This window comes from Mustelus asterias, chromosome 3 (assembly GCF_964213995.1).
Source record: "Mustelus asterias chromosome 3, sMusAst1.hap1.1, whole genome shotgun sequence".
In the NCBI taxonomy this organism is placed as follows: Eukaryota; Metazoa; Chordata; class Chondrichthyes; order Carcharhiniformes; family Triakidae; genus Mustelus; species Mustelus asterias.
In genome coordinates, this window is record NC_135803.1 from 49,655,918 (window position 1) to 49,683,690 (window position 27,773).

Genomic DNA, 27,773 nt, shown 5'->3' on the forward strand with positions numbered 1-27,773 from the left:
AGCCATTCTAAACCCAGAAGCTGATAAATTCTTCATCTGCAAAATGCCCCGATTACCCCATCTTTCACAAAGATGAAACTTAAGTGTACTCATAACCTGCGTTTTATTTTTCCATTAAAACCATTTTGACACCAGCTTGCACTTGTGTATGAAGAGAAGGTTAATTTTGATATCGACAATATCTTCAAAATAATGACAACTGTACGTTTAATGTTTAATTGCAAATTTAGTTTAAAAAAAAATTGAACAGGTTTATTGAAGCATTCAATTACTGGTCGGTGTAGTTTATCTAAAACTAATACCACTCTCACGATTTTGAGGACAATTGTTTACTTCTGCAGTGTTTTTATTGCAACGTGAATAATAGGACATATCTACTATTCTGAAGCACTGAACACAGTCAACATGGAGCCTACATTTTCTTGGGCAATCTCAATCCCTCCCTACACACGGAGATATTAAATTATGCACCATTAAAAATAAACATTTTGAACTCATTTCAATAACCAGTATTTGTTTCCAGATGGAAGCAATCCACCGAACAGATCTTTAACTCACCCTTATTAAAAATGGGACGTGCTAGTCCATTCACAGTACCTGGCCTATATTCCCTAGGCCATTATAATCAAGGGGCCAAATGGTCTATTTTTGCTCCTCATTTGTATTTCATATGATTTACCTGTGCCATTAAATTCCAAATGGCGGAAGCTTTGCTCAATTATCAACCTTAGTACAATCAATATGGCAAGAAGGGGTTAGCCTTTTTTTACCATTAGGTATAAAAAAATATTGTATACTGGTGGAGAGTATAACGTGATTGGGCTCACCTATGATGTTGCCCACAGTCAAATAGCCCACTGACAACTAAATATTGAGGCTTGCATCATAAAAGATCACTCAGGCACTCAACCATGGAGCCATCATCCAACGCTAAACCTTAACATTGTAGTAGAAGCCCAAAGATGGTGTGATATTGTCCAGCGTTTCTCCCCCCTCCCCGCCCCCCCACATTCCAGGTTATTTTTCTGATAACAATAGAATGCCTGGAATTTTATTTTAAAACTCCAAAAAGAAAAAGTGTGATGTTCCAGTAATTATTTTCCAATTAAAAACACAGGTGGAATAGAAAGTATAAAAGTTTTCATTCTACCATCAGGTTCTTAACACAAGCCAAATTCAGAACTGTTGGACTGGACTGACTGATTAATTTTGTTCTTCATTCCTGCGCAGATCTTGATTAGCAGAGCTGTTGAGTGCTTCCTGATAAACTTGTAAAGCTAATTCAATATAGCCTCCCTTCTTGGAATCGGTACGAGAAAATATCTGGGAAAATAAACATTGTTTAATGTTATGGCTTACTTTAGCAACATTCTATATTCCTTTGATTATTGATAGATGTGTAATAGTTGATTGAGAGCAAGATTAAATAACAGAAAAAAAATGTAGGCAGAATTCTCAGGTCAAATAGCTGTACTCTTGTCCATGTAACAAGTTGTGTGAAGTTCCATTAAGCTGTTTTCCAATAGACCTTTGCTGCAATTACCTTAGAATTTAAAAGTTGTGAATCCAAATTTGTGACATACACAAAGCATTTAATTTTCCTTTGCTATTTTCCATATATAAATCATAAAATCCCTACAGTGCAGAAGGCAGCCATTTGGCCCATCAAGTCTGCACTGATCACAGGCCCTATCCCTATAACCCCACATATTTACCCTGCTAGTCCTCCTGACAATAATGGGCAATTTTGCATAGCCAATCAACCTAACCTGCACATCTTTGGACTGTGAGAGGAAACCCACACAGACACGGTGAGAATGTACAAACTCCACACAGACAGTGACCCAAGCCAGGAAATCGAACCCAGGTCCCTGGCACTGTGAGACAGCAATGCTAACCACTATGCCACCCTACTTTGGTTTTTTTTAAAAAGCGTATCTTCACCCATGCATGGTTTTCCCTTTGGCAAAGTGCTGGAAAGATTACAGAGCTGATCAGTAGCCGATTGAACCGTGTTATGAACACTCCTTCTGTGGCCAACAAGTCCGGGCATTGGACTCGACAGGGAGCTTCTGGTCCAGAGGTGGGACGCTACCACAAAGCCTCCTATCCTCCACAAATAACTTGTGTAATCTGCAGTATTTGGACATTGCAAGAATTGGGTCAGCTGTCTCATTCTGAATCACTTCCCAGAAATGGCTGAACTTGTGGATTTCACTTTGTGTCTATCTCAATCCAGCAACACTCAAATGCAAATTAACATTCCCTTTCTGCAACCCTAATAATGTACTTTAAATCCAACCCATCTGCACTACCTCTTGCACCATCGCATTGGCTTTGAAGAGTCTTAAACCAAGTGAATATCCTTTAAAAAAATACAAAACAGAATTGAATGCAAGTCAATTGCTAGCAACAAAGGTGAACTTATATCTATGTGATGGAATTAAAGAGTGCTAATCTGCCTACCCAAGAGTTAGATTGCCACGCAAATGCCAGAACTCTGATTATAAGCATTCTTAAAGAATAAATTGTACCTTAATCAGGTCAATACCCTGGGCTTGCTGTTGGTTTGCCTCCTTTGATGACTGACACTCTGGGTGTAGCATGTGATATAGCTGAAGCACACTTATAGCGTCATCCATTCTGCAAAAGACAAAATCAGTTTTAAAAATGCTAACTATAAAATAAATCTCCCAATATTCTCAATGACAAAATAATACATTGAGTTCAAAAGAACTGCAGCAATTATGTTCTAGCTCCAAACTCAATTTACTAGAAATTAATTTGTTCCTTATCTCTTCCCCTACCCAAACAAGGTGACCGTAAAAATTCTTAAGGGGTCAGATTACGTGGTGGGAATAACAGTGGGACTATCCACATTGACTACGATCATGCATTAAAACAGATAGCAGCTTCCAGTGTCTGCACATGGTCTTATAAGCTGGAAATATGGAGATTGCTGTCCGATTTGTCCTGCTTTTCCACAAGCTTTGCTCCACCAGTGTATCATCAAGAAATTTAGAACATGAAGACCATGAAATTGTGTGACATTTACCTACTAAAACACTAAAATGTTTTAACATTTTAATGCTGTGATTAAGTTTTAGTTACTATAAAACAATCTCTCTGCCCTCAACTTGCATTTACAAATGTGGAATCTCACTCCATAGATTTTTCTTTTACTTTTTCTCATCTATCATCTTTCGGTCACTTATCTTTCACTCTCTTTTGCTCTCTGTATATAATTTGAAGTTGAATTACATATTCTAATTTACACTGCCTAGTTTAGACTGTGTGTCCCTCCGTAAGGATTCTTCAGTCTGATTGGCTGGAGAGATGTGTCCTGTTCACACAGGTCTCCGATCTCTGTGCTTTCTGACACACTGACTGCAAGTTGCAATGCAAAAGCCCATGAAATGTCTGTGGGCAATTGTCGCCACAGGTTTGGCGCTAAGTGCAAAGTGTGGGCCAATACTGGCAAATATTTATGGTCTATAGTTTATGTTCCTCCCAGTAGATGGTGCTGTTGCTTTAAAATCATTGTGCTTTAAACCAATGCACCCCTTCAAATTAGGTAGTGAGAATTTGTAGTAAAAAGCGTATTACTTCATTTTAGTTTCACTAGCCTACATTTGTACATTGGTTATAGATTTTGATGAATGTATTCAAAGCCAACCTATCATTTGCTTTGTACCTTTAGCTATCTCCATTTATAATAGTTATGAACAAAAATTAAGATCAACTTTCTACATGTCATAGCGATAACACATTCAGTAAGACCGAGATGGATGGTGATCATTATTGTATCAGCAAGGCCGCTGGTTGTACAGTTTTTAAAAAGACAAACTAACAGAATCATGGAATGTGATTGGGCAGTCAGATTTCTAGTTTTTTGCCAGAATTTCTAATAAATCTGAGTGTCAAAATATACAAATTTACAAATTAGGAGCAGGATTAGGCCATTCAGCCCCTCAAGTCTTCAATTCACCACCACTGAATAAGATCATGGCTGATCTGATTGTAACCTCAACACCACACTCCCATGTGCCAGCAATGACGTTTCATCCCTTGTTTATCAAGAATCTATCTGGCTCTGTCTTAAAAATATCCAAGGCCTCATGACTTTCAGAAAAAGATTCTCCTCATCACTGCCTTAAATAGGTGAGTGCCTTATTTTTAAATCAGTGGCCCCTACTTCTAGATTCTCCCACAACAGGAACCATCATCTCCACATCCACTCTGTCAAGGCCCCTCAGGATATTGTATGTTTCAGTCAAGTCACCTCTTACTCTTCTTCACCCCTGTGGGTAAAAGCCTGGCCTGTCCAAGCTTTCCTCTTTAGCCAACCCTCGATTCCAGGTATTAATCTGCTAAACCTTCTCTGAACTGCTTCCAACTCATTTACATACTTCCTTAAATAAGGAAACCAATATTGTATACAATTCAGCTCTAGTCTCACCAATGCCCTGTATTATTGAAGCATAATCACTCATGTAATCAATTCTCCTCGCAAAATAGCTTTCCAAGTTACTTGTTGCTTGTCATGTATTCGAATCATTCCTGCTATTGCACCAAAGCCAGTCTACAATATCTGGGAGGCTAAATGTTGAGTTAATGAACTTTCAACTAATGGATTTCACCTGATTAAACCAGAGTCATGCTATCACTCACTTGATGAAGGAGCAGTGCTCCGAAAGCTTGTGACTCCAAATAAACCCGTTGGACTTTAACCTGGTGTTGTGAGACTTCTTACTGTCCCACCCCAGTCCAACGCCGGCATCTCCACATCAGGCTATGACAAGACTGAATTTACACATTTCAGTTGGCACTTCTTTCCCTGAATTTTGTGCGACAACATACTGTTCTTGGGACAGCATTTAACACTGTGTTTTTCTATGATACCCCATGTATCATTTCCTTGCCAGTGTTTACAGAATCTTAAAACTCCATACAAACTCTACAAAGGGAATGATGACAGGGAACAAATGTCTTGTCTTCATGGGCCATGAATTATGTGCCATGGAGCCAAGTGACACATTAATGATCTAACATTTCCTCCCTTAGCTGAGATCAGCTAATTCAGCAGAAACCATAATACATTCCATTTTGTATTGTTTAATCCCACACCAGTAATCTCTTTACCCACTACATCAGGCACATCCTGGATTCTTGACTTCACAAGCCTTGTGATGCACACCATAGAGATGTGTGTGCCACATGTAAAGTTTAAAATCAATGTTTTAAATATATACATATGCATCTTGAGCTGCTTACGCAGAGGCTGGGATTTTCCAGCCCTTGCCGCTAGCAGGATTTTCCGGTCCCTCGCGGCGGGTTCCCCAGTGAGCTATGCAAATCGCCATTAACTTTAGTGGGATTGGAAGATCCTGCTGGTGGCCAATGGTGAGCCACCTCCGCCACAGAAAAACCCACCGCAGGGCAGCCGGAAAGTCCCGGCAGAATTTATCCATTAATGAGACAAAAGCACCCAAAACTAACTTATCTAAATCTCCAAGCCTAGAAAATTTAAACAACACGGTCCTCTAACAAAACATGGAAATAGAATTTGAGCTACCAAGACTTTGTGCATATGGTTCCAAAATTACACTTTGAATAATTGCGCCAAATCGTGTAAAGAGAAGCTACAAGGTTTTTAAAAAATCAATCTACACAAAGTTAATTTCAAGCATTAAATGCAAATTTTGATAAGTCTGATGAGAGAAAATGTAACTGTATTTAAAATTGTACTTACAGGTCTCTCTGAATCATGTCTATTAGTAAACCATCAATTTTCCTCCTATTGACCAGGTACCATACCAACCCACCAAAGTGTCTTGTTGAACGCAAAAGATCATACTTGCCATGTTTATCAATATCTTCGTATGTTTGCTGGTGAACCTGGTAAAGAAAGACTTACATTTATTCAGTGCTTTTCCAACACCAGATATCTCAAAGCTCTTTACAGCCAATGAAATATTTTTGAAGCAGTAGAGGGCTTGAAAGTCAATTTGTTTATCAAAACAATCAAGATCTTAATCTTCAGAAGCAAATTGGCTGAAATGTCTCAAGAGCTACAGGAGTTCATTAAAAAAGTGTCAAGAATACCTTGTGAGTTTATCTCCTGTAGAAGTCTTTCTCTCCATGCTACAAAATAACTGCAGTTTGAGCAGGTGGTCTACTTAGAAGTGTCCAGTAATGTAGGCACTTTGGTAAATGACAGCAGCCTGACACACCCTCCCTCACAGCAGAGAAACACAATGCCTCAGTTACGCCTTCCTTTAAGTATCAGAGTTGATTTTGGGAGGTCAGTAATCAAATGAGACCCAGCTTCTTTCAGCATAAATAGTAAAGCTCAAAGGTTGGGATATAAAGTAGGACATAGAGCTCAGACTTTTACACTCTGGTGAGTAATCTTCAAAACTTGCATAATCTCTCATGAAACTATGGCGCATTGACCAAATTGAAGTGCTTTTGACTTGCACAGTCATAATACATTCAGTATCTATTTCACTGACCGCCCTCACGGAGTCTGATACAAGGTGTACTCACTCTGATGTAATCAGCAGAATCTGGCTCAAATTGGATAAGACACAGATCAAGAATATCTTCATTACGATCCTGAGCAAAAACAACCTGAAATGGGCAACAGTGATCACATCAAAAATACAATACTACAATCATGTGATCAAAAATTAACACTGGTAATTCAGAAAGAAGAAAAAAAGAATCGGTTTGGAGAACACCGAATCCCTAAATTGTCAAATTGCAGGAAGATTAATGCAATGATGCGATGTAAAGAATGCAGCTTCCCAGACACTGTTGGACCTGCACATTTTTAGCTGCGCCATGATCCTCATGCACATGACTTATGTAGAGTTAGAAATTTTAACATAACTGCTCCATACCCATTTTCAAAATCAGCGTAATTAATGTGATTTTGGACCAGATTAAAGGAGAGTGCAGAATGTTTTGCATTAGCCTGTTTCAGAAATTTCTACGTCCAGCCTCCATTTAATAATTTCCGCAAGCTGTAGCCCATTTTAATGTGCCACTGGGGGCTTTCCACAGGGATGTTGACAAAGAGATGCCAGGAAAATCTAAGATGTGGAGATGCTGGCGTTGGATTGGGGTCGGCGCAGTAAGAAGTCTCACAACACCAGGTTAAAGTCCGACAGGTTTATTTGGTAGCACGAGCTTTCGGAGCGCTGCTCCTTCATCAGGCGAGTGGAAAATCTATTTAGGAAAAGCTGTATATTGGTGGGGGGGGGGGGGGGGCGGGGGGAAGGGGTGGGAATGGGGTTATATGTATTATTCTTCAAAAAAGGCTACAAATATTTTAAACAATTATTTAAGCCTTCTCAAAGGCTGTTTTCTGGAATGGTGCAGTTCGAACAGGCTTCTTGCTGATGCCCACCTTTATGAGTAGTAAGTGTGGGGAGTAGTATCTCAGCCATTTCAGCTATGGTGCAGGTACATTCTTCCTCCTTTCAGTTTGTATCACTTAGACCGTTAAAAAATACAGACCAGCAGCCAAGTAGCAGTAATTTGCCAAAAGGCACAAAATGTAGCTTCTTTTTCCATACCTTGGTGCATTCGGAGATAGCACAAGACATTTTGACAGCTGCTACTGTCTTTAAGAATCTTTTTACTCTGCTAAACTTGGAAAGGAGTTTCAGGACAGCTTTTCTATGATATTGGGAACAATGAATCAGCTGCTTTTTATTATAATATTGGCACCGTAGCCTGTCCCAGAAAGCTCAGGAAAAAAATTACACACAGAATACTTGATGAAAAATATTCGTAAAGCTAAAAGCTGCAAAGTTAAATTTTAATACAGTAAAGTTGCCTCATTCACGGTGGTTCCGTTCCCAGAAAATCTTGCGACGGGTGAAATCACAAATGGTGAACAAACTTTATAATTGAATGAATTAGATATGTTCCAGCCATCGCCAAATTTGACGTTTTGAAAAGGAAATTAAGCAATAAAAACTATAAGGGGGATTTTCCACTCCCGTTTCTGGGGGAATCAGGACTGGTGGAGAGAGCAGAGAATTGAGTGGGATTTCCCCGCTCAATTGTTCCCGCACCCTGCCAATGACATAACAAGACTTGTAAAGTCATGATCCCTATTTGCATCTATTTAACTTTGCATATCAGGACTTTATGCCTGATAGTCCCCCTCCCAGTTAAATTGCCCATTCACATTGGCGTGCCCTCATAACAGTTCCCCCACGACATGCACCTGGCGAACAGAACCCACCGGAGGTGCACAGGTGAGTACAGCCCCCTCCCCCCGGGTCATGCCTGGGCAGTACCCTGGCACTGTGCCCCCTGGCACGTAAGGCGTTGTGCCATGGGTGGAGGAGAGTCCTTCTTTATCTCATTCATTAAACAAATAGCCTTTCTTTTAAAAGCTCAATTTGGAGTGGGGCAGGCTCATTTTTTTGACAGTCTAAAAGTACAGTGGGAAAAGTCACCAGCACAGCTGGCAGGCTGCCCTCTGCTTTTCCCACCCAAGATGACACCTTGTCAAAATTCCGCCCTATGTTTTTGAGTAAATTCAAGACAGTTTTACTGCAGAAATTGTTTGCCAATGCAAGTAAACAAGAACAGTGTAAAACTTGTCAAATACACAATATTCCAAATTACAACACATATACAGGTACCACGCTTTACCCGAGAGTGGAGGTAGGGGGAGTGACACGGCAGGCCTTGATTTGAACAATGTTATTGTTGACTGCTTCACCTTATTTTTTAATTTTATGAAGTCCTCAGTATGGAGAGATAGTTATTCCAATCGCTTCTTGCCATGCTTGTATCAGTCATTGTCGCCTGTTTTTCCAAATCTTCAGCTGATTCTATGAGATCTGCCACAATCTTTGTTGTGAATTGAGCCTTCTTAGGCTCTTCTATTCTCATCAGTTCAACCAATTCTTCCGTATTGGAATATGCAGTAAATATTCCATATACAGCGACCCGGGTTCAATTCCGGCCTCGGGTCACTGTCTGTGTGGGGTTTGCACATTCTCCCCATGTCTGCGTGGGTTTCCTCTGGGTGCTACGGTTCCCGGCCACAGTCCAAAGATGTGCAGGTTAGGTTGATTGGCTATGCTAAATTGCCCCTTCGTGTCAGGGGGGCCAGCAGGATAAATACATGGGGTACGGGAATAAGGCCTGGATGGGATTGTTGTCGGTGCAGGCACGATGGGCCAAATGACCTCCTTCTGCACTGTAGGGATTCTATGATGATATAGAGGAACTCTATATCATCATAGATTGAAGCAACTGATCCATTTTATCTGCGGTCAAGTCTTCAAATCCTTTCCCTCCAATTTGTTTTTGCCAAGTCAACATTCCTGGCCACTTCAGCATCCACATTGGGGAACCCTGTGAAATCATTCGCAGCCTCATGCCAAAATTTTTTCCAGCAGGCATTTATGGCTGAAGCTCTAACTTCATCCTATGAGTCCTTAAATTATGCCAACTGCTAGGAGGATGTTGAATTGCTTCCAGCAATCGGGGGCTGCGGTTGAAGGGTCTACTTCCAGAAGATGAAGGATGTGGCTGAACTTCATCAGGTGCAGTAAATCTCGAATGAGGCAATGACCCCCCGCTCCATTGATTGGATAAGTGAGGTGGTATCAGAAGGTTAAAAACAAGAGAGTGTGGATGCTCAGATGCATTATCGAGGATCAGTACAACATTGAAAGACTGGTTCCTTTCCCTCAGGTAAGTGAGGACCTCTGGCAGAAGCAATTGGCAAACCAGTCTTTAAAGACTGCTGCTGAAACCCAGGGAGTGCTGTTAGCCTTCCAAAAGACTCACAGATTTTTCCCTTTGGAAACTCGAGGGTTTTCTGACCTGTAAATAAGCATTGGTTTGCATTTCAAGCCAGCCACATTCGCCACACTTTGCGCCAGCCTGTGCTTTACTGCTTTAAACCCAGGAGCAGCATTCTTCCAAAATGTTGGTCCCAGCTTGCATCTTCCAGAACAGTTTCACCTACACTGAAGACCTGCTCTGCCTAGTAACCTCTCTCCTCAATGTATTCCTGCACCTTCTTGGGAAACTCTCCTGCAGTTGCATGGTCAGTTGACATAGCCTCCTCCAGCAACTTCACATTGTGCAGTCCCAAATGCTTTTTAAAAGATCGTGTTGGCTGAGAATCCTTTGGAAGGCATCTTCTGCACCACCTTCATCGTCACTGGTGGCACCAGTATTTGCCTCTTTACCACTCTCTCTGTGCTGGTACAATTTAAAAGTGTTTTGTTTTTAATGATTGGACCATTAAATAGGGTACTCCTTTGCCACTAGTGCTCTAACCACATGTTGAGTAACCTCCATTTCCTCTGTGGATCTCCTGCTCAGAGATGTTAACTGGTAGTTGTACTACCAAGAAACACTAATACTAGCCCTCATTTCTTCCTCAGACTGCCTCATTGTGGATTCATTCGCAGAGTATTCCTGATTATGGCACAGTGGCAGTGTGGTTAGCACTGCTGCCTCACAGCACCAGGGACCTGGGTTCAATTCCGGCCTTGGGTGACTGTTTGTGTGGAGCTTGCTCGTTCTCCCCGTGTCTGCGTGGGCTTCTTCTGAGTGCTCTGGTTTCCTCCCATAAGTGCAAAGATTTGCAAGTTAGGTGGATTGGCCATGCTAAATTGCCCCTTACTGGCCCAAGATGTGTAGATTAGGGGAATTAACGGAGTAAATATGTGGGGTTATGGGGATAGGGTCTGGGTAAGTTGCTCTGACTGAGAGTCGGTGCAGACTCAATGGGCCAATTGGCCTCCTTCTGCACTGCAGGGATTCTACGATCAACATGGTAGCACTTGCATTATTTTTCAGTCAACTTAAGATTGAGACTTTTTATTCAAGTATCATCACTTTTCCTAGGATATTTTCTGCTTGCCTCTGAATCACTCATTTTTGGTGAAGTGCTGTATATACCTGTGCCGTAAAATACTAGTTGGGAGTTACTGTATCCTGTAAATTACAGCAAACCACATACAGTTGGAGACAGCACATTCGGATTTGTGCACTTTCTACATGTGAAAGACAACAAGGAGTGTTTTGTTAACCTTCTGTGACCAAAATGCGTTTAGGTGAGAAGTTGAACATTTTAAATCGCGGATGAGTGAAGTTTTGGGACCAGAAACTGCAATTGGGTGTACAAAAGCATTTCCGTGGGTCAACAAATTTGCAATGGATGGGGGGTTGTGAATAGGGGGAGTTGATTGTGCTAAATATGATCTGCAGCCAAAAAAAACTAACATTTTTGATTTATAACCCGTCATGGGGAGGGTAGTCAAAGAGGAAACTTGAAAGATGATTCCTGAATTGCCTTAAGAACTCTTTGCCTTTTCTAGGATTTGAGAGAAGGACAAAGAGACATGATGATGGAGATCCATCAAGAAATGGAAAAAGCAAGTATGGGCCTGATATACTCAAGACATGAAAAATACTTAATTGCAAGCACTGTTTAAAGAAAAAATAAATTTAAACAGATTAAGCAAGTGTTTTTCATTTTGCCCCTTAAAATTGGGTCTTTATACAGCTTGTCTTTAACGCTTGTTTTTCATGGGTCAAAGTGTCATTGAGCCGAATTCTTCCCAGCAACAGAAAACAAAACATGACATGCTGACTGCTGAATTAATTAGGCTGCCACTTAAAATAACTAGGAGTGCCACACATGCGTAGAAAACCTAGTGGGGCTCATTTTCAGCAGGGTCCATGTTTGGCTGCCCAACTCCCCATCCATCCACCCCCAAATTCTGCCTGAGGTAGAAAATTAACACTAATATCTCCATATCCTTTTTGAGGGATAAACTACATTTTAAAATCTATTTCCCTATTTCTTGGAGTTCCACAGCATTTTTGAGAGTGGACATGGTCTTTGAAACCTGTTCCTCTCTATAAGATCATTCTCCTAAAGAAACTCGAAACTTGGGTGGCACGGTGACACAAAGGTTAGCACTGCTGCCTCACAGCTCCAAGGATCTGGGTTCGATTCCCGCCTTGGGTCACTGTCTGTGTGGAGTTTGCACGTTCTCCCCTTCTCTGCGTAGGTTTCTTCCGGGCGCTCCTGTTTCCTCCCACACTCCAAAGATGTGCGGGTTAGGTTGATCGGCCATGCTAAATTGCCCCTTAGTGTCCCAGGATGCGTGGGTTAGAGGGATTCGCAGGCTAAATATGTGGGTTTACGGGGATAGGGTCTAGGTGAGATTGTTGTCAGTGCAGACTCGATGGGCCAAATGGCATCCTTCTGTACTGTAGGGTTTCTATAAAAGCTTGGTGTTTAAAATAGAGCACTGCTTCGCACTTAACCCTGAAATGTTCAGGCCAGCAGGAAGTATAAAAAGTGAAAGACAAACCTCTTCCATTGTAGTCAACCACAGTCTAGGTAAGTACTGATTTCATTCATCGATGTTATCAAGGTGTGAATGGAACTCTACCTCAATCCTTCTTTTTAAATAGAGTCCCTGCAAACATGACCATGCGTTTCTGCATGGGCTTCTCAGCGGCTTGACATTATAGCAGCTCAAATCCTTCATAGTCCATTTTTGGAGCACACTCCACCACATGAAGGGGATCGGTTGGAGGCTGTATTTCAGGTTTTCCAAAAGATTTTATTTTTCAAATCAAGACAAAAAAATTTATATGAGCAGCACTTAACTATTGTGAGGATGGAGGTTTTAAAACTGCACTTGAAGTTGTGCTAAGGAATTAGTCTAAACATGTTATAAGATTAAAGACAGCATGCAAATGGCAGTTAGTTTAATTAACTGAATTGCTGTTCTTCTGTTATATTTTCTTTAAGAAACTGAATTGCATTGGGGTGATATGAAATAATCGGTTACAAGTTGACAAGGCAAGCATGGGTGAGAGGTCATTTCATTTTTGATAAATAAAACAATGAGAACAATTATTTTTAAGAATGGGTAGAACAGTGAGTTGTAATTCTATTATGAGCCACATATTTACTATGCACTTTCTTTAGAATTCTTGCTGACACATTTTTGTTGTAAAAAGATACCGGTCTCACCCACAGCTACAGCTGTTGATAGACCTCTCTGATACACTCAAAGTACCAGCATCTAGGAATACATACATACACACAGTCAGAAGAGAGCTTTGAACTGTCACGTTGCTCATTTATCCTGACCAGTTTTCAAATGAGCTCAGTAGCTAAGCGATCTAAAGGATAACTGGTGTATTGTTTAGGAGATGCTATTCCATCTTAAGATCTAGAGGTCAGACATTTGGCTATCAAATAATCCTTGTATGAAAGTGATGACATGCAGGCGCTGTGAATAAGACAATATTTCCATATAATTTACCAGTCTCTGCATAATTGAGGAGAACAAAGGCTCCTGCCTATCTGGATGCGCTGTCGCCAGAAGCATTTTGTATGTACTACTACCTTATTGGAACGGCGCCAAGAACTGACACCACATCCAAAACCTGGGCACACCTGCTGTATTTAATCATCATTAGCTTCTTTGTGTCTCGTGTCTTTAAACACCAAAGGGAAGTTCTCCAGAAAATTACGTTTTGAGAAGTAAATGTGGCTCCATTGGACAAATGATCTGGAAACTGCTTTTATCTAGTTGGCTAAATATTTTATATTTTCAGAGCTTACAACTGAGCCACAATCAGAGTGAATTTAATAAATTAACAACTTCCAATCCTGAAATTGATGCCTGCACACAGGGATGCATTTAAGCCCTAAAATCTGAAAGAATGAATTTACTACCCAAGACAAATGTAATGCCGCATGAGGTCTACAGCAATGGTCATTCTGACCACAAAGAGCCACATTCATGAGTTTTAAAAACACCCAAGGGATCATGGTAACTGTTCAAAGATAGTGCAATGAGTGCATTAGTTCTTTTTCCTTTTAATTCCCAGCATAAATTAACTAGTTACCCTCAGAATGGTGGCAGGATTATTGAAGTGTTTGCTGGGCTGCTTCATATACAGCCCAGTATCAATCACACTGGTATGTGACAGGAGTCACACCCAAGCCAGCTCCAATAAGGGTAACAGGCTTCCTTCTCTAAAGGACACAAGTGAAACAGTCGGACCATCTGGGAGCTTTTTAGTCACTTCAAAAAAAGAAGAGGTTTTATTTTTAAACTTCCCCATTTTAAAAATTGAATTCAAATTCTCAAGCGGCCATCGTGGCGTCTGAATTTAACATAGTTTGGATTAGTAATCCAGTAACATAACCACTATATTTGTAATGTAGAAAAGTGAAAAGATTAAATTATTTATTCAAATAGTTTAAAAGCATTTGATAAGCAAAACCATTAGTTTATACACCCTTTCAGGGGAAAAAAGGGAACAATAAGCCAAGAAACTGATCCATCAAGTTTGCAGGTAAATTCTCTGGCTCTTATAACCAAATAATTGCTGTGAACTCAAAACATGCAAATATGCTTTGCATAATATTTCTGATGGTTTTGATGAAACAAGCACCAGCTTGTGAGTAAATACACCCTGTGTTTAATCAGTCTGGGTAATCAAGGTATTTAAATTCAAAGATAGCACTTTTGGGCTCCAATTACTAAAGGTTCAGAACATTACATGTTTTCTGAAATAAAGAGAAAGATTTTACCAGCAGGTTTTCATTTTTAAAAATTGGCGGTGGAGTGATCCTTCGACCATCGCGAGGGAAGTAGACCTGGATCATCCTATCCCGCTCTTCCCAGGTTGCTTTCCGCAAAACCCCATCAGGTTCTCTTACCACGATAAAGCGTTCCTTGGGGAAAATAAACAAGTGGAAAATTTCTTTAAAACGACAGGTGATAAAAAGGCCCTGAACCAACATTCAATGTAGGACTCTAATTGTATTTTCCCAAGGCAGGAAACAAGAACAAATCCACTGTGTGTAAACAATTAGAATTACAAGGTGATCTCTTGTCAGGGACAAAATACAAAAATATTAAATTGGACATTCATCTGTTATCTGTAATTTGCTTATTGCTTGCTCTCCATACATGACATTCCGTCTGCAAGACTTTTAAGATATTGCTGGTTAAATTCAGAAAAAGACCACAAGTATAGACTTCAAGGGAAAGGGGTTTGGAGGATGGGGATAATAAAACTAGGGTGCGCAGATGTAATTCAGATTTCACTTGAGATGTATATTCTGCTCTTGTATAATGTTTACTTTGACACAGAGCTCAGACTGTGTAATTCACTTCCAGGTTTTGTGGTTAACCAGACACTGTGTCAACATTCAAGGTTAGACTGAGTATGTGGAAGGAGGAATATGTGAACAGGTCAGGTAAACGTGATTACAAGTATTTGCTCACGAGGAGGATAAATAACAATGCAGACTGGTTATGCCAAGGGGCTTCTGTGTTTCACATGTACCACAGCTCACAATAGCTCCACTATTTTTATTCCCCCATATCAGATGACTACTTGAGATATTGTAGCAAGAACAGTACCCTCTTCCTCATTCTCTCATCATGACAGCTAGCTATTTGAAACAGTAGTCTTTGATAATGCAAGGATTCCTGTCAGTCTTGCAAATATAGGCTGACCAAGCTCAGTGCCTGCCTACCTGAGAATAGACCAGCATAATTGCTGAAAAGTAAAACATTTTGTCTCTTCTTGCCACAACACCACCTTCTCTGAGATGGGAGAATATCTATTCAAAAATAATCACTTGGATGAAGGGATGGCTGCCAAATTTGCTGATGCCACAAAGATAGGTAGGAAAGTAAGTTGTGAAGAGGACATAAGGTGGCTAGAAAAACATATGGATAGGTCAAGTGAGCGGGCAAAGATCAGGCAAATAGAGTATAATGTGGGAAAATGTGAAATTGTCTATTTTGACAAGAAAAACAAAAGAGAAGCATATTATTGGAATGCTGAGAGATAGCAGAGCTCTGCGATGCAGATGGATCTGGATGTCTTTGTGCATGAATTGCGATAGGCTAATATGAAAATAATTAGGAGAGCTAATATGTTATCATTTCTTGCGAAGAGAATTGAATACAAAGGTAGGGAGGCTATGCTTCAGTTCTATAGAGTACTAGTGAGACCACATTTGGAGTACTATTAACAGAATATAAATGCGTTGGAAGCAGTTCAAAGGAGGTTTGCCAGACTAATACCTGGAATAGACTGGTGATCTTACGAGGAAAGATTGGATAGGCTAGACACATTTCTGCTGGAGTTCAGAAGAGTAAGAGGTGACTTGATTGAAACATACAAGAGCCTGAGAGGTCTCGACAGGCTGAATGTGGAGAGGATGTTTCTTGTAGGAGAATCTAGGCTTAGGGGTCACTGTTTAAAAACAAAAAGTCATCGGTTTAAAACGAAGACAAGCCTAATTTTTATTCTCTCAGAGTTGCGAGTCTGGGGGGTCGGCGGGTAGCGGTAGTGGTTGGCGTAGGCAAGATGCAGATTTGTAGTTACTATCAAATCAGCTATGATCTTATTAAATGGCAGAACAGGTTCAAGGGGCCTGACGACATACATAGTCCTTGTTTGTATGTAATAAAAATGGTGGAGTTTGTGTGAGGTGCAATGTGTCTGTTTCAGCTAAACAAAATATATTACAGCCATTTGTTGGTTCATTCCTCAGCGCAATGCCTTGGCCAGAGTCAAGCTGCCTGATATATTTCAAACAATGCTTGGCCATTAACTGTCAGTCACTGTCAACCGGCGCATTCTCCATGACAATGCCTCTACCAAACAGAGTCCAGTCCCCTCTAAATCAGTATAAATTTTTGTTTTCGCTTACGAATTGTCCTGAAGAGTGCAAGACAAAAAACTTTGACAAAATGTCTCTTTTTTCAGCAATACTCAAATTCTGTGTTACCAAACAACTACTAACGTAATTCTTGCTACCAGTCATTAGGGACTGAAGATTGTTAATAGTGGCAAAGGTAGCAGCATGTGCTAACAGGAAAACACATGTCGGTGCTCAGAGGGAGCAACACTGAACAATTCATCACATTTCTATCCCTTTTCATTTCTGCAGCAGCGTCAATGGACTGGAACTGTCAAAGTGTTTCCCTCTTCACAGATGCTGCCAAACCTGCTGAGTTTATCCAGCATTTTCTGTTTTAGTTCAGGTTTCCAGCATCTTCAGTATTTTACTTTTATTTAAGTAGTTGGAAAAGTGTGGAGCCAACTCAGACTCCAGAATAGTACTTACTCTGTGTGGAATGTCATACGTTATATCGGTGAATACATATTTAGCCGTTTCCAGACTTTCAAGAACCTTATCTTCTGCTAGAACATCATTAATTGGTTCCCTTTCACTTAGCACTGGTGGCATTCGGAGACAAGCTTTAGCTGCATCAACTGCTTTAAGTCGAGCCTGAAAAAATAGGACACATTTACTTCAATCAATCAGTCATTAGCTACTCGTACCAAATCTGTGTCATCATATGAAATTGGTGAATGTGTCTTGCAAACTACTTTATCATAAGATTTTTAATACAGTGGAAATCCACCACCAGACACAAAATTTCTCCAAATCAAGCTGCTAAGAAATTCAATCTGATAACCTGTGTGCCTGATAGTGGGGTGCTCACAGACACCCTAAAAATGCAATCCCTTTACTTAGTCCTGAGACACTAAGTACAGATTGAGATCAGCTAGGATTCAGAGACTATCTCTCCCAGCTGTGTGCAGGAAGCTGCTCCATTCTCAAAGTTACAAAGCCATTGTTCAGAATTGACTGGGCAAATCCAAATCCATTCCTTGCTTGCGCCAAAAAACAAATTCATAAACCAATTGAATCCAATTCAAGGTCCCCCCAAGGGAGACACACAAGATCCAAGCTGACAAGATGAGGCATAGCACCCCATCTCAGGCTTGATCTTTGCCAAGGACGCTGCTGGACAGATAAAAACACACAGCTTACCATCACAAAACATCAGTAAGCCTCCCAATGCTTGTCCAGTCAGGTTCACCCTACCTGTCAGTACATTGCATAACCTTACTGGAGGGGAAGGATCCTGCAGTTTTAGGTCTACCCTGTGTGTTTGCCAGTGAATGTCAAATGTGTTTGGCAGTGCATTGCGCCACAAGGTCCCAATATTGGATTACTGAGTCTGACAAGTATTAAATAAAGCCAAAAGCAAAAGAAAGAATAAACCAGCAAGAATAAATTTTTCAACAACCAATCAGAAGTGTTTTCTTTTTGTCAATAAACACACAAATCATGCAGAAAAATTTCCAAAACGGCTGGTGGGTGAATATTTAAATGGGCAAGGGAGAGGATTAACTTGGGTTTCTCCTCAACAAACACTTTTGTGGCCAAAACAGCAAATGCGCTTACTTCGTAATTTATTGAAGAGTAATGGAAGAATGCAATTTGAAACGATCGGTAAATATACCTCTTCAAGCTGCACGTTTGTCATTAGTTTGTAGGTGGGTGGTTTTAGTTGCTGCTTGACAGGTTTGAAGACCTTCTCAAGATCGAGGCCTGTTATTCTGGTGAGGATTTCCTGGACACTGTCATCCATAAATTGGGGCTTTCTGATGCCAGCTGCCTCTGTGCCTGCCAAACAAGGAGAGAGAGAGAGAGAATGTAAATATTTAAAATCCAGAGTAAGATTTACTTACATACTGTACTGTATCAAACTGCACTAGAACGTTGCAACGACCCTGTAAATTCCTCATGCCAGACCCCACACATCTAGGTAAACAAATACCTGACCCATACACACTATTAACGTGCAATTTGCCCCATTGTTGTACAGGTTGCACATTACCTGATCAAAGGATAGAGTTTCTTGGCAAATTTAGGTACATGTTAATCAGGATTCAGCTCCTACACAATGTTATATAGATTGCGGAATGAAAATATCATCATGAATATTGCCAAAGTATCATAAAACACCCAACTGGTTTACTAGCATCCATCAGGAAAGGGAACCTGCCACTTTTGTCCAACTGCATCGATATGCCACTCCAGTTTCATGCTGCAAGGTTAATGCCTAACAAAGCATAGCAGACTTTTCTGTTGTTTAAAATAAAATCTACTAGCAGTTCAAGACTGTCCACCATCACTCTCACAAGGGGGTGAGCAATAAACAGGTTTTTAAAAAAACTTTTTTTACTCCATGCTTAAAGTTACAAAGCCAATGCTCAGAATGGACTGGTCAAATGCAAATTTATTCCTTCCTTGCTCCAAAAACCAAATTCAAAATCCAATTGAAATCAATTCAAGGTCCCCATTAGAGAGACAAACAAGATGCAAGCTGACAAGATGAGGCACTGCACCCAATCTTGGACTTGATCTGATGCTTCGTCTTAGCCAAAAGGCCGAGAAAACGACCTCCACTTACCAAATGGAGACCAAAGCAGCTGAGAATACATGTAATTCATTCCGGAAATTTTACTTCGTGGTACGCTGGAGTTTTACAGCAGTCTGTACAAATTCAGAGAGCATTGTAGATATATTTCAAATTACTAAGTTTCGTGTGCTCAAGTGTCAGGTCGCAACAACCACGTCCTGATACTTTCACTTTTCAGGTGAACATGTATTCAAAATGCCTTGCATTGGCCTGTGGGGGCGGAGAGGAGGAGGATTGCAAGTGAATCTTAAATTACTGCAACTTTTAAGTATTCCGTCCTCCATGATCCAATTGCCTTCCCCCAAAAAACCGCCACCAAAACTCATCACTGAAAACTAGCTGTCATCTCCCAAATTCCTGCCCATCTTTCCCAGAATGCCACATCTGAATCCCTCCAGTTAGATTTCTGTCCTGGCCACCGTACCTAAGTAGCTTTTATAAAAATCACAAAAGACATTCAAGCTTCTGAGACAATGGTAACTATCTCTACCTATCCCTTCAACCTGTCTGCAGCCTTTAACATAGTTGACTACACCATCCTCCAAATGGGAGGGATTGCACTAATTAGATTCTTATCTATCCAATTACAGCAAGTGAATTAGCTGCAATGGGTGCTCTACCCATTCCTGTTACCTCTGGAGTCTTCTAAGGATTTATCCTTGACCTCCTCTCATTTCTTATCAACATGCTGGCCCATGATATCATCCATAACATCATCCAAAAAAAGTATGTCAGTTTCCACATGTGAGTTGACAACATCCAGCTCTACCTCACTGTCACCTCTCAACCCCTCCATCGTCTCAGAGTTGTCAAGACTGCGTCTCTGATATCCCAGTACTGGATGAGCAGAAATTTCCTCCAGTTAAACATTGGGAAGATCAAAGCCATTATCTTTGGTCCCCATTGCAAACTCCATTCCCTACATTCCCTCTCCCTGGCAACTGTCTGAGGCTGAAACAGACTGTTTGCAACCTTCATGTCATATGTGACTTCAAGATGAGCTTCAGAGTACAAATGTATGCCATCATTAAGACCAACTACTTCCATCTTTATAAATCATTTTAAACTCCACCCAGACTCAACTCATCCAGGCTTTTGTTACCTCCAGACTTGAATATTCTAATGCACTCCTGAGCCACCTTCCATCTGTCCTCCCTCCGTAGACTTGAGGCCATCCAAAACTCTGCCTTCATAACTTGCACCAAGTTCTGATCATCCTTCACTCTGAGCTCACTGATCTAAACTGGCTCCTGGTTAAGTATTGTCTTGATTTTAAAATGCTCATCCTTGCTTTCAAAACTCTATAGCCTCACTCCTCCCTACCTCTGTAATCCCCTCCAGCTCTATAACCCTCTGCGATGTTGGAACTTCTGCAATTCTATCTCCCCACCTTTCCTTCCTCCTTGAGGAAGATTCTTGAACCTACTTCTGAAGCAGTTTTTGGTCTTATAGTTTCTTAGGTGGCTTGGTGTCAAATTTCATTTAATAATACTCCTGTGAAACACTTTGGAAGTTTTTACTGTGTTAAAAGGTGTTAGATAACCACAAGTTTCTGCAGTAGTCATCTCCGTCATGGGATGATTGCAACCATGACAACTCAACAGATGATGCCATCTAAAACAATAGAGTTTATTTAAAAGAAGGATTTGTGTTCATAAGGCATTTTTCATGACTACCGGACATCTCAAGGTGCTTTACAATGAATGAAATACTTTTTGAAGTGTAGTCACTATTGTAGGACAGGTGACAGCCAATATGCAAATAGAAACAGCAATGTGATAATGACCAGATTAATCTGGTTTTGTGATGTTGATTGAGGGATAAATATTGACCAGATAACTCCCTTGCTTTTCCTCAAATATCACCCACGCAGGCTACTGGGGCCTCGTTTTAATGTCTCATCTGAAAGAAGGCATCTCTGACAGTAGTATAGTGCTCCCACAGCACTATACTGGGGTGTCATCTTTGATATTTTGTACTCAAGCTGTGGGGTGGGACTCAAATTTAATTTTCACCCCTCCCAGTGCACTCAGCTGCCATTCTGGTGAAATGTGGTGCTTTGTAATTATAATCCAGAACAAAGAACAGAGAAAATTACAGCACAGGGACAGGCCCTTCGGCCCTACAAGCCTGCACCGACCATGTTGCCTGACTTAACTAAAACCCCCTACCTTTCCGGGGACCATATCCCTCTATTCCCATCCTATTCATGTATTTGTTAAGATGCCCCTTAAAAGTCACTACCGTATCCACTTCCACTAGCTCCCCTGGCAACGAGTTCCAGGCATCCATTACTCTGTGTAAAAAAACTGCTTCGTATATCTCCTTTAAACCTTGCCCCTCGCACCTTAAACCTGTGCCCCCTAGTAATTGACTCTTCCACGCTGGGAAAAAGCTTCTGACTATCCACTCTGTCCATGCCTCTCATAATCTTGTAGACTTCTATCAGGTCGCCCCTCAACCTCCATCGTTCCAGTGAGAACAAACCAGGTTTCTCCAACCTCTCCTCATAGCTATTGCCCTCTATACCAGGCAACATCCTAGTAAATCTTTTCTGTATCCTCTCCAAAGCCTCCACATCCTTCTGGTAGTGTGGGGACCAGAATTGAACACTATATTCCAAGTGCGGCCTAACTAAGATTCTATAAAGCTGCAACATGACTTGCCAATTTTTAAACTCAATACCCCGGCCAATGAAGGCAAGCATGCCGTATGTCTTCTTCACTACCTTCTCCACCTTGCCACTTTCAGTGACCTGTGTACCTGTACACCCAGATCCCTTTGCCTATCAATACTCTTAAGGGTCCTGTCATTTACTGTATATTTCCTTTCTGTATTAGACCTTCCAAAATGCATTACCTCACATTTGTCCGGATTAAACTCCATCTGCCATCTCTCTGCCCAAGTCTCCAACTGATCTATATCTTGCTGTATCCTCTGATGGTCCTCAATTGCTATCCACAAATCCACCGACTTTTGTGTCGTCCGCAAACTTACTAATCAAACCAGTTACATTTTCCTCCAAATAATTTATATATATTACAAACAGCAAAGGTCCCAGCACTGATCCCCGAGGAACACCACTTGTCACAGCCCTCCATTCAGAAACGCACCCTTCCACTGCTACCCTCCGCCTTCTTTGAACTATTCAGCAGCAACCCCCAGCCCTCGATCACCAAGAATAACAAACGTAGCAGAATCTGGAGAGCATCACCATCTCACTGTCCAGGACCCAACATTTGTCCTTCAACATCGTTGGGGTAAAATCCTGAATTCTATGTTAAATTTCAATGTGGGATCATAATCATGTGAACACAAGTAAACACCAGCAAAAGGACCATTAGAACATAGAACTTGGAACAGTACAGCACAGAACAGGCCCTTCGGCCCACGATGTTGTGCCGAGCTTTATCTGAAACCAAGATCAAGCTATCCCACTCCCTATCATCCTGGTGTGCTCCATGTGCCTATCCAATAACCGCTTAAATGTTCCTAAAGTGTCTGACTCCACTATCACTGCAGGCAGTCCATTCCACACCCCAACCACTCTCTGCGTAAAGAACCTACCTCTGATATCCTTCCTGTATCTCCCACCACGAACCCTATAGTTATGCCATTAGCAGCTCAAGAAGGTCCAACATTATTTTCTTAAAGTAATTCAGCATAGGCAATAAATCCAGTCTTGCTATTGTCACTTACATGCCAAGACCAAACCAAGAAACAAAGGGGAGGGAGCAGAAATTAGGGGGAAATGATTTAATAGAGCCTTCAAAAGTGGGAAATGTGATATGCTGCATGACTGAATTAAGGAGAACCAAAATTTAGATTACCCTTCAGTTGATCCAGGCATTAAGTCAGCAGCATGTTTGTGGCGTCCTCACACTGTCCTGTGGTGGGTTCCCATATGTAATACATTTACATGCCACGAGTACTCATTAGTTTAAAACATTTAAAAAATGATGTCCTCTTCAAGATAAAGTCAGCAGCACATAGGAATCTTGTGGTCAACTGGTCACTTTTATTTAAAGATGGCGTGTTACTATCTGCTTATGTCTGAGATCAACAGAAGGGCCTGGTATCCTGGGTGTGGTGGGGACAGTCAGTCAAGGTAAGTAAATGAGGGGCCTAAAGGGCAGTGTTAGTACTGTCCACACATGGGTCCATCTCAGGGTGTTGACTGGCTGAGTCCTTACAGGGCTTTTGAGTTCAGCTACAGCAATTCAATTACCCCTCAGAATGATCCCAGATAATGTCCTTTGCAATATGTCGAAGGGAAGGCCAGCTGCTCCTGCAAGTTCAGCCACGTCCCACAGTGAGAAGTGAACAGAAAAAAAACACAACATTGTTTCTTCCACAATAGAGGAAATACCCCAACTCTCCTATAACTATCAATGCATGCCATGGTGTGGCAACCATGAGGTGTGGTAGTACATTTTGCTCTCTAACTAAGCTAGTCTGAACAAATCATGATGCACGCATGAATAAAGTGAAAACAATATAATGTGAAATATTTACAATTTAAATTTGAAAAACACCCGTTACTTTTGTGCTCTCAATAATTCTTACGTTAATGCGAATGGAGTTGAGCAGAAAAGTTCTGGTCATGATGAGGAGCCCTCCTATTTGTCTGGATCTACAGCATTGTCAGATGACAACAGGTTGCATGTTCCCCTACTATGTGATTGCAGGTCTCCTGTGAACGCCACTGGCACTTCGTGTGGGAATCAGCAAAAAGCAAGACAGCAAGAGTGGCGGCCACTTCCTGTTCTGCCATTGGGAATGGTGCACCATGGCTAAAATTCCACCCGACGTGTCTAACAAAGGGTCAGTATCATAATGGAGGGATGAATGGTCTCAATCTGCACTGTACACTCCATGCCATGGATTGGAATCCATATTTCAGCATTTCAGAAGCACAGCTCCTGTTGGATATCACGGTTTATATGTCTTGGCGGGACAAACCGGAGCCACAGTGACACTTCCAATCAATGCTTGGAACCATGTCTATTTACTTGTTTGATCACAAATATTATCTCCACTACCCCATTTACGGATGAAATGTTTTAAAGCTTTTCTGAAATTTAGCCAGCTTTTATCAAAAACCTTATCAGTTATAACAATGGCATTCAGACACATTCTGGAATCAGAATCTATTGCTGCTCTTTGATTTATTTTATCTAATACACAATTATTAATACCCTACAACTTTCTAAAACATAAAAGGTGGGGCTAAATACCAAGAATCATGAATAATAGCTCCAGATACATCTAACTGATGTAAGATTGGCATCTGATCTTAGCTGTGCCCAGATCAGATACCAATTATAAAGTTAAAAGACATGTTTTTAGAACATATTTCTTCATTTACTGTATTATTTAAACAAAGCATAAAAATAGCTTTGATCAAAAGCAGTGATTAGCTTGTGTTTAAAGGTTCACATGTAATCTATATAAAGATAGGACAAAATGGATACTCCAATCCACTCTCACCTATTGTTAAAAGTTAGTTGCAAGCAGCGCAGGTCATGGCACACTGTGCCAGTCAGATTATGGTCAGCCTGCAGTGGAACAAGAGTCCATTGACTGTATCACTGCAACACAATAATTGCAGCTCAAATTAATGACCAACCACTTTTATTTACTGATGCCTTTAGCCTTTTGAAAATGCCCCAAGATTCCCCATAAATAAACTTCAGGAAATGGACATCAATCCAAGATTAGGGACATTAGGGAGGTAGCTGAAAGGTTGGTCAAAGAAATGGATTTGGACACAATTTCTAAATTTGACATGTCAGCTACGACTCTCACCAACTTTTACTGATGCACCATAGAAAGCATTCTTTCTGGTTGTATCACAGCTTGGTATGGCTCCTGCTCTACCCAAGACCGCAAGGAACTACAAAAGGTCGTGAATGTACCCCAATCCATCACGCAAACCAGCCTCCCATCCATTGACACTGTCTACACTTCCCACTGCCTCGGCAAAGCCGCCAGCACAATTAAGGACTCCACGCACCCCGGACGTTCTCTCTTCCACCTTCTTCCTTTGGGAAAAAGACACAAAAGTCTGAGGTCACATACCAACCGACTCAAGAACAACTTCTTCCCTGCTGCTGTCAGACTTTTGAATGGACTTACCTTGCATTAAGCTGATCTTTCTCTACACTCTAGCTATGACTGTAACACTACATTCTGCACTCTCTCATTTCCTTCTTTATGAACGGTATGTTTTGTCTGTATAGTGCGCAAGAAACAATACTTTTCACTGTATGTTAATACATGTGACAATAATAAATCAAATCAAAATCAAAATCAAAGGTGGCGAGTGATGGAGGCGAAAGGTTTAGGGATGTAGCTACAGAATAGGACTAAGATAACAGAAAGATCTGCCAAGGAAATACACAGAAGGCAAGAGTTCGAAGAACAGTGTCTTGTTTTAGAATCACGACAGTGCAGAAGGAGGCCAATTCAGCCCATTGAGTCTGCACTGACAATAATCCCACCCAGGTATCCCTTTAACCCCATGTATTTACCCTGCTAATCCCCCCCGATATTAAAGGGGCAATTTAGCATGGCCAATCCACCTAACCAGCACATCTTTCGGACTGTGGGAGGAAACCCACACAGACACAGGGAGAACATGCAAACTCCACACAGACATTGTGCAAACTCCACACAGACAGTGACCCGAGGGTGGAGTCGAACCCAGGTCCCTGGCACTGTGAGGCAGCAGTGCCAACCTCTGTGCCACCATGCACCGTTTTGGGGAGGATACAGGACTAAAAGAGTGAAAGGGGGAAGAGGTATTATGCAGCAAATATTCTCTAATGGGTGAAGTACTGTGAATGTTGAACATTTATCCTGAAACAATAGTTTCCTTCCTAAAACAGTTACATATATTTACATGGGTCATTGCTGAAATGATAACAGTAAAAGGTGGAGGAGGTGGTTAAGAAGGCGTATGGTGTGCTGGCCTTTATCAATCGAGGGATTGAGTTTAGGAGTCCGGGGATAATGATGCAGCTATATAAGACCCTCGTCAGACCCCACTTGGAGTACTGTGCTCAGTTCTGATTGCCTCACTATAGGAAGGATGTGGAAAAGATTGAAAGGATGCAGAGGAGATTTACAAGGATGTTGCCTGGATTGAGTGGCATGCCTTATGAGGATAGGCTGAGGGAGCTCGGTCTTTTCTCCTTGGAGAGACGAGGGATGAGAGGAGACCTAATAGAGGTGTATAAGATGTTGAGAGGCATAGATCGGGTGGACTCTCAGAGGCTTTTGCCCAGGGTGGAAATGTCTGCTACGAGAGGACACAGGTTTAAGGTGCTGGGGGGTAGGTACAGGGGAGATGTTAGGGGTAAGTTTTTCACACAGAGGGTGGTGGGCGAGTGGAATCGGCTGCCGTCAATGGTGGTGGAGGCGAACTCAATAGGGTCTTTTAAGAGACTCCTGGATGAGTACATAGAACTTAATAGGATGGAGGGTTATAGGTAGGTCTAGAAGGTAGGGATGTATTCTGCGCAACTTGTGGGCCGAAGGGCCTGTTTGTGCTGTCGTTTTTCTATGTTTCTAAATGCAAAGACTTGGGCTAGAGTATAAAATGAAATTAATTGTTTGTGTGTCATTGGCTGCATGCTCAGGAAGAAATGATCACCATAGAATCCCTACAGTACAGCAGGCCATTTGGCCCATCGAGCCTGCATTGACAACAATCCCACCCCATCTCACATATTTACCCTGCTTATCCCCCCGAAACCTTGGTCAATTTAGCATGTCCAATCAACCTAACACACATTTCTTTGGACTGTGGGAGGAAACCGGAGTACCCGGAGGAAACCCAAGCTGATACAGGGAGAATGTGCAAACCCCACAAGACAATGACCCAAACCGGTAATCGAACCCGGGTTCCTAGTGCTGTGAGGCAACAGTGCTAACCACTGTGCCACCCGATCTTTAAATATATATTCAATACGTTATTTCCCAAACATAAGCTACCACTGCACTTACTTTTAAGTTCACCTATAAAATGTTTAATAAATATATTTTTGTGAACATACATTTTGATCACATGGATGAGACAAAGTAATGTATTAGAATTGTTGAGATATTTTATGGTTCAACATCTGTATTTCATTCTAGGGCAGCACGGTGGCACAGTGGTTAGCACTACTGCCTCACAACTCTGGTGACCTAAGTTCAATTCGCGAATTGGGTCAGTGTCTGTGCCGAGTTTGCACATTCTCCCCGTGTCTATGTGGGTTTCCTCTGGGTGCTACGTGGGTTTCCTCCCACAGTCCGGAAGACGTGCTGTTTAGGTGCATTGGCCATGCTAAATTCTCCCTCAGTGTACCCAAACAGGCACCAGAGTGTGGCGACTAGGGGATTTTCACAGTAATGTAATGCAAGCCTACTTATGACCATAATAAATAAACTCTAAAC

General features: G+C 41.3%; 1 protein-coding gene across 1 annotated transcript in view; it reads right to left on the reverse strand.

Annotated features, from left to right (window-relative positions):
* Positions 1–84: 84 nt before the first annotated feature.
* The window catches only part of mrps22 (mitochondrial ribosomal protein S22), a 29,433-nt gene continuing 1,744 nt past the window's right edge, over positions 85–27,773 (reverse strand). Inside the window, exons 2-8 of the mRNA XM_078208693.1 lie at positions 18,369–18,532; positions 17,180–17,344; positions 14,621–14,764; positions 6,550–6,633; positions 5,753–5,898; positions 2,535–2,643; positions 85–1,323 (exon numbers count right to left, since the gene is read on the reverse strand). Coding sequence (XP_078064819.1) covers positions 1,204–1,323; positions 2,535–2,643; positions 5,753–5,898; positions 6,550–6,633; positions 14,621–14,764; positions 17,180–17,344; positions 18,369–18,532 — 932 coding nt within the window. The 3' untranslated portion in view covers positions 85–1,203. The remainder of the gene's footprint in view (positions 1,324–2,534; positions 2,644–5,752; positions 5,899–6,549; positions 6,634–14,620; positions 14,765–17,179; positions 17,345–18,368; positions 18,533–27,773) is intronic.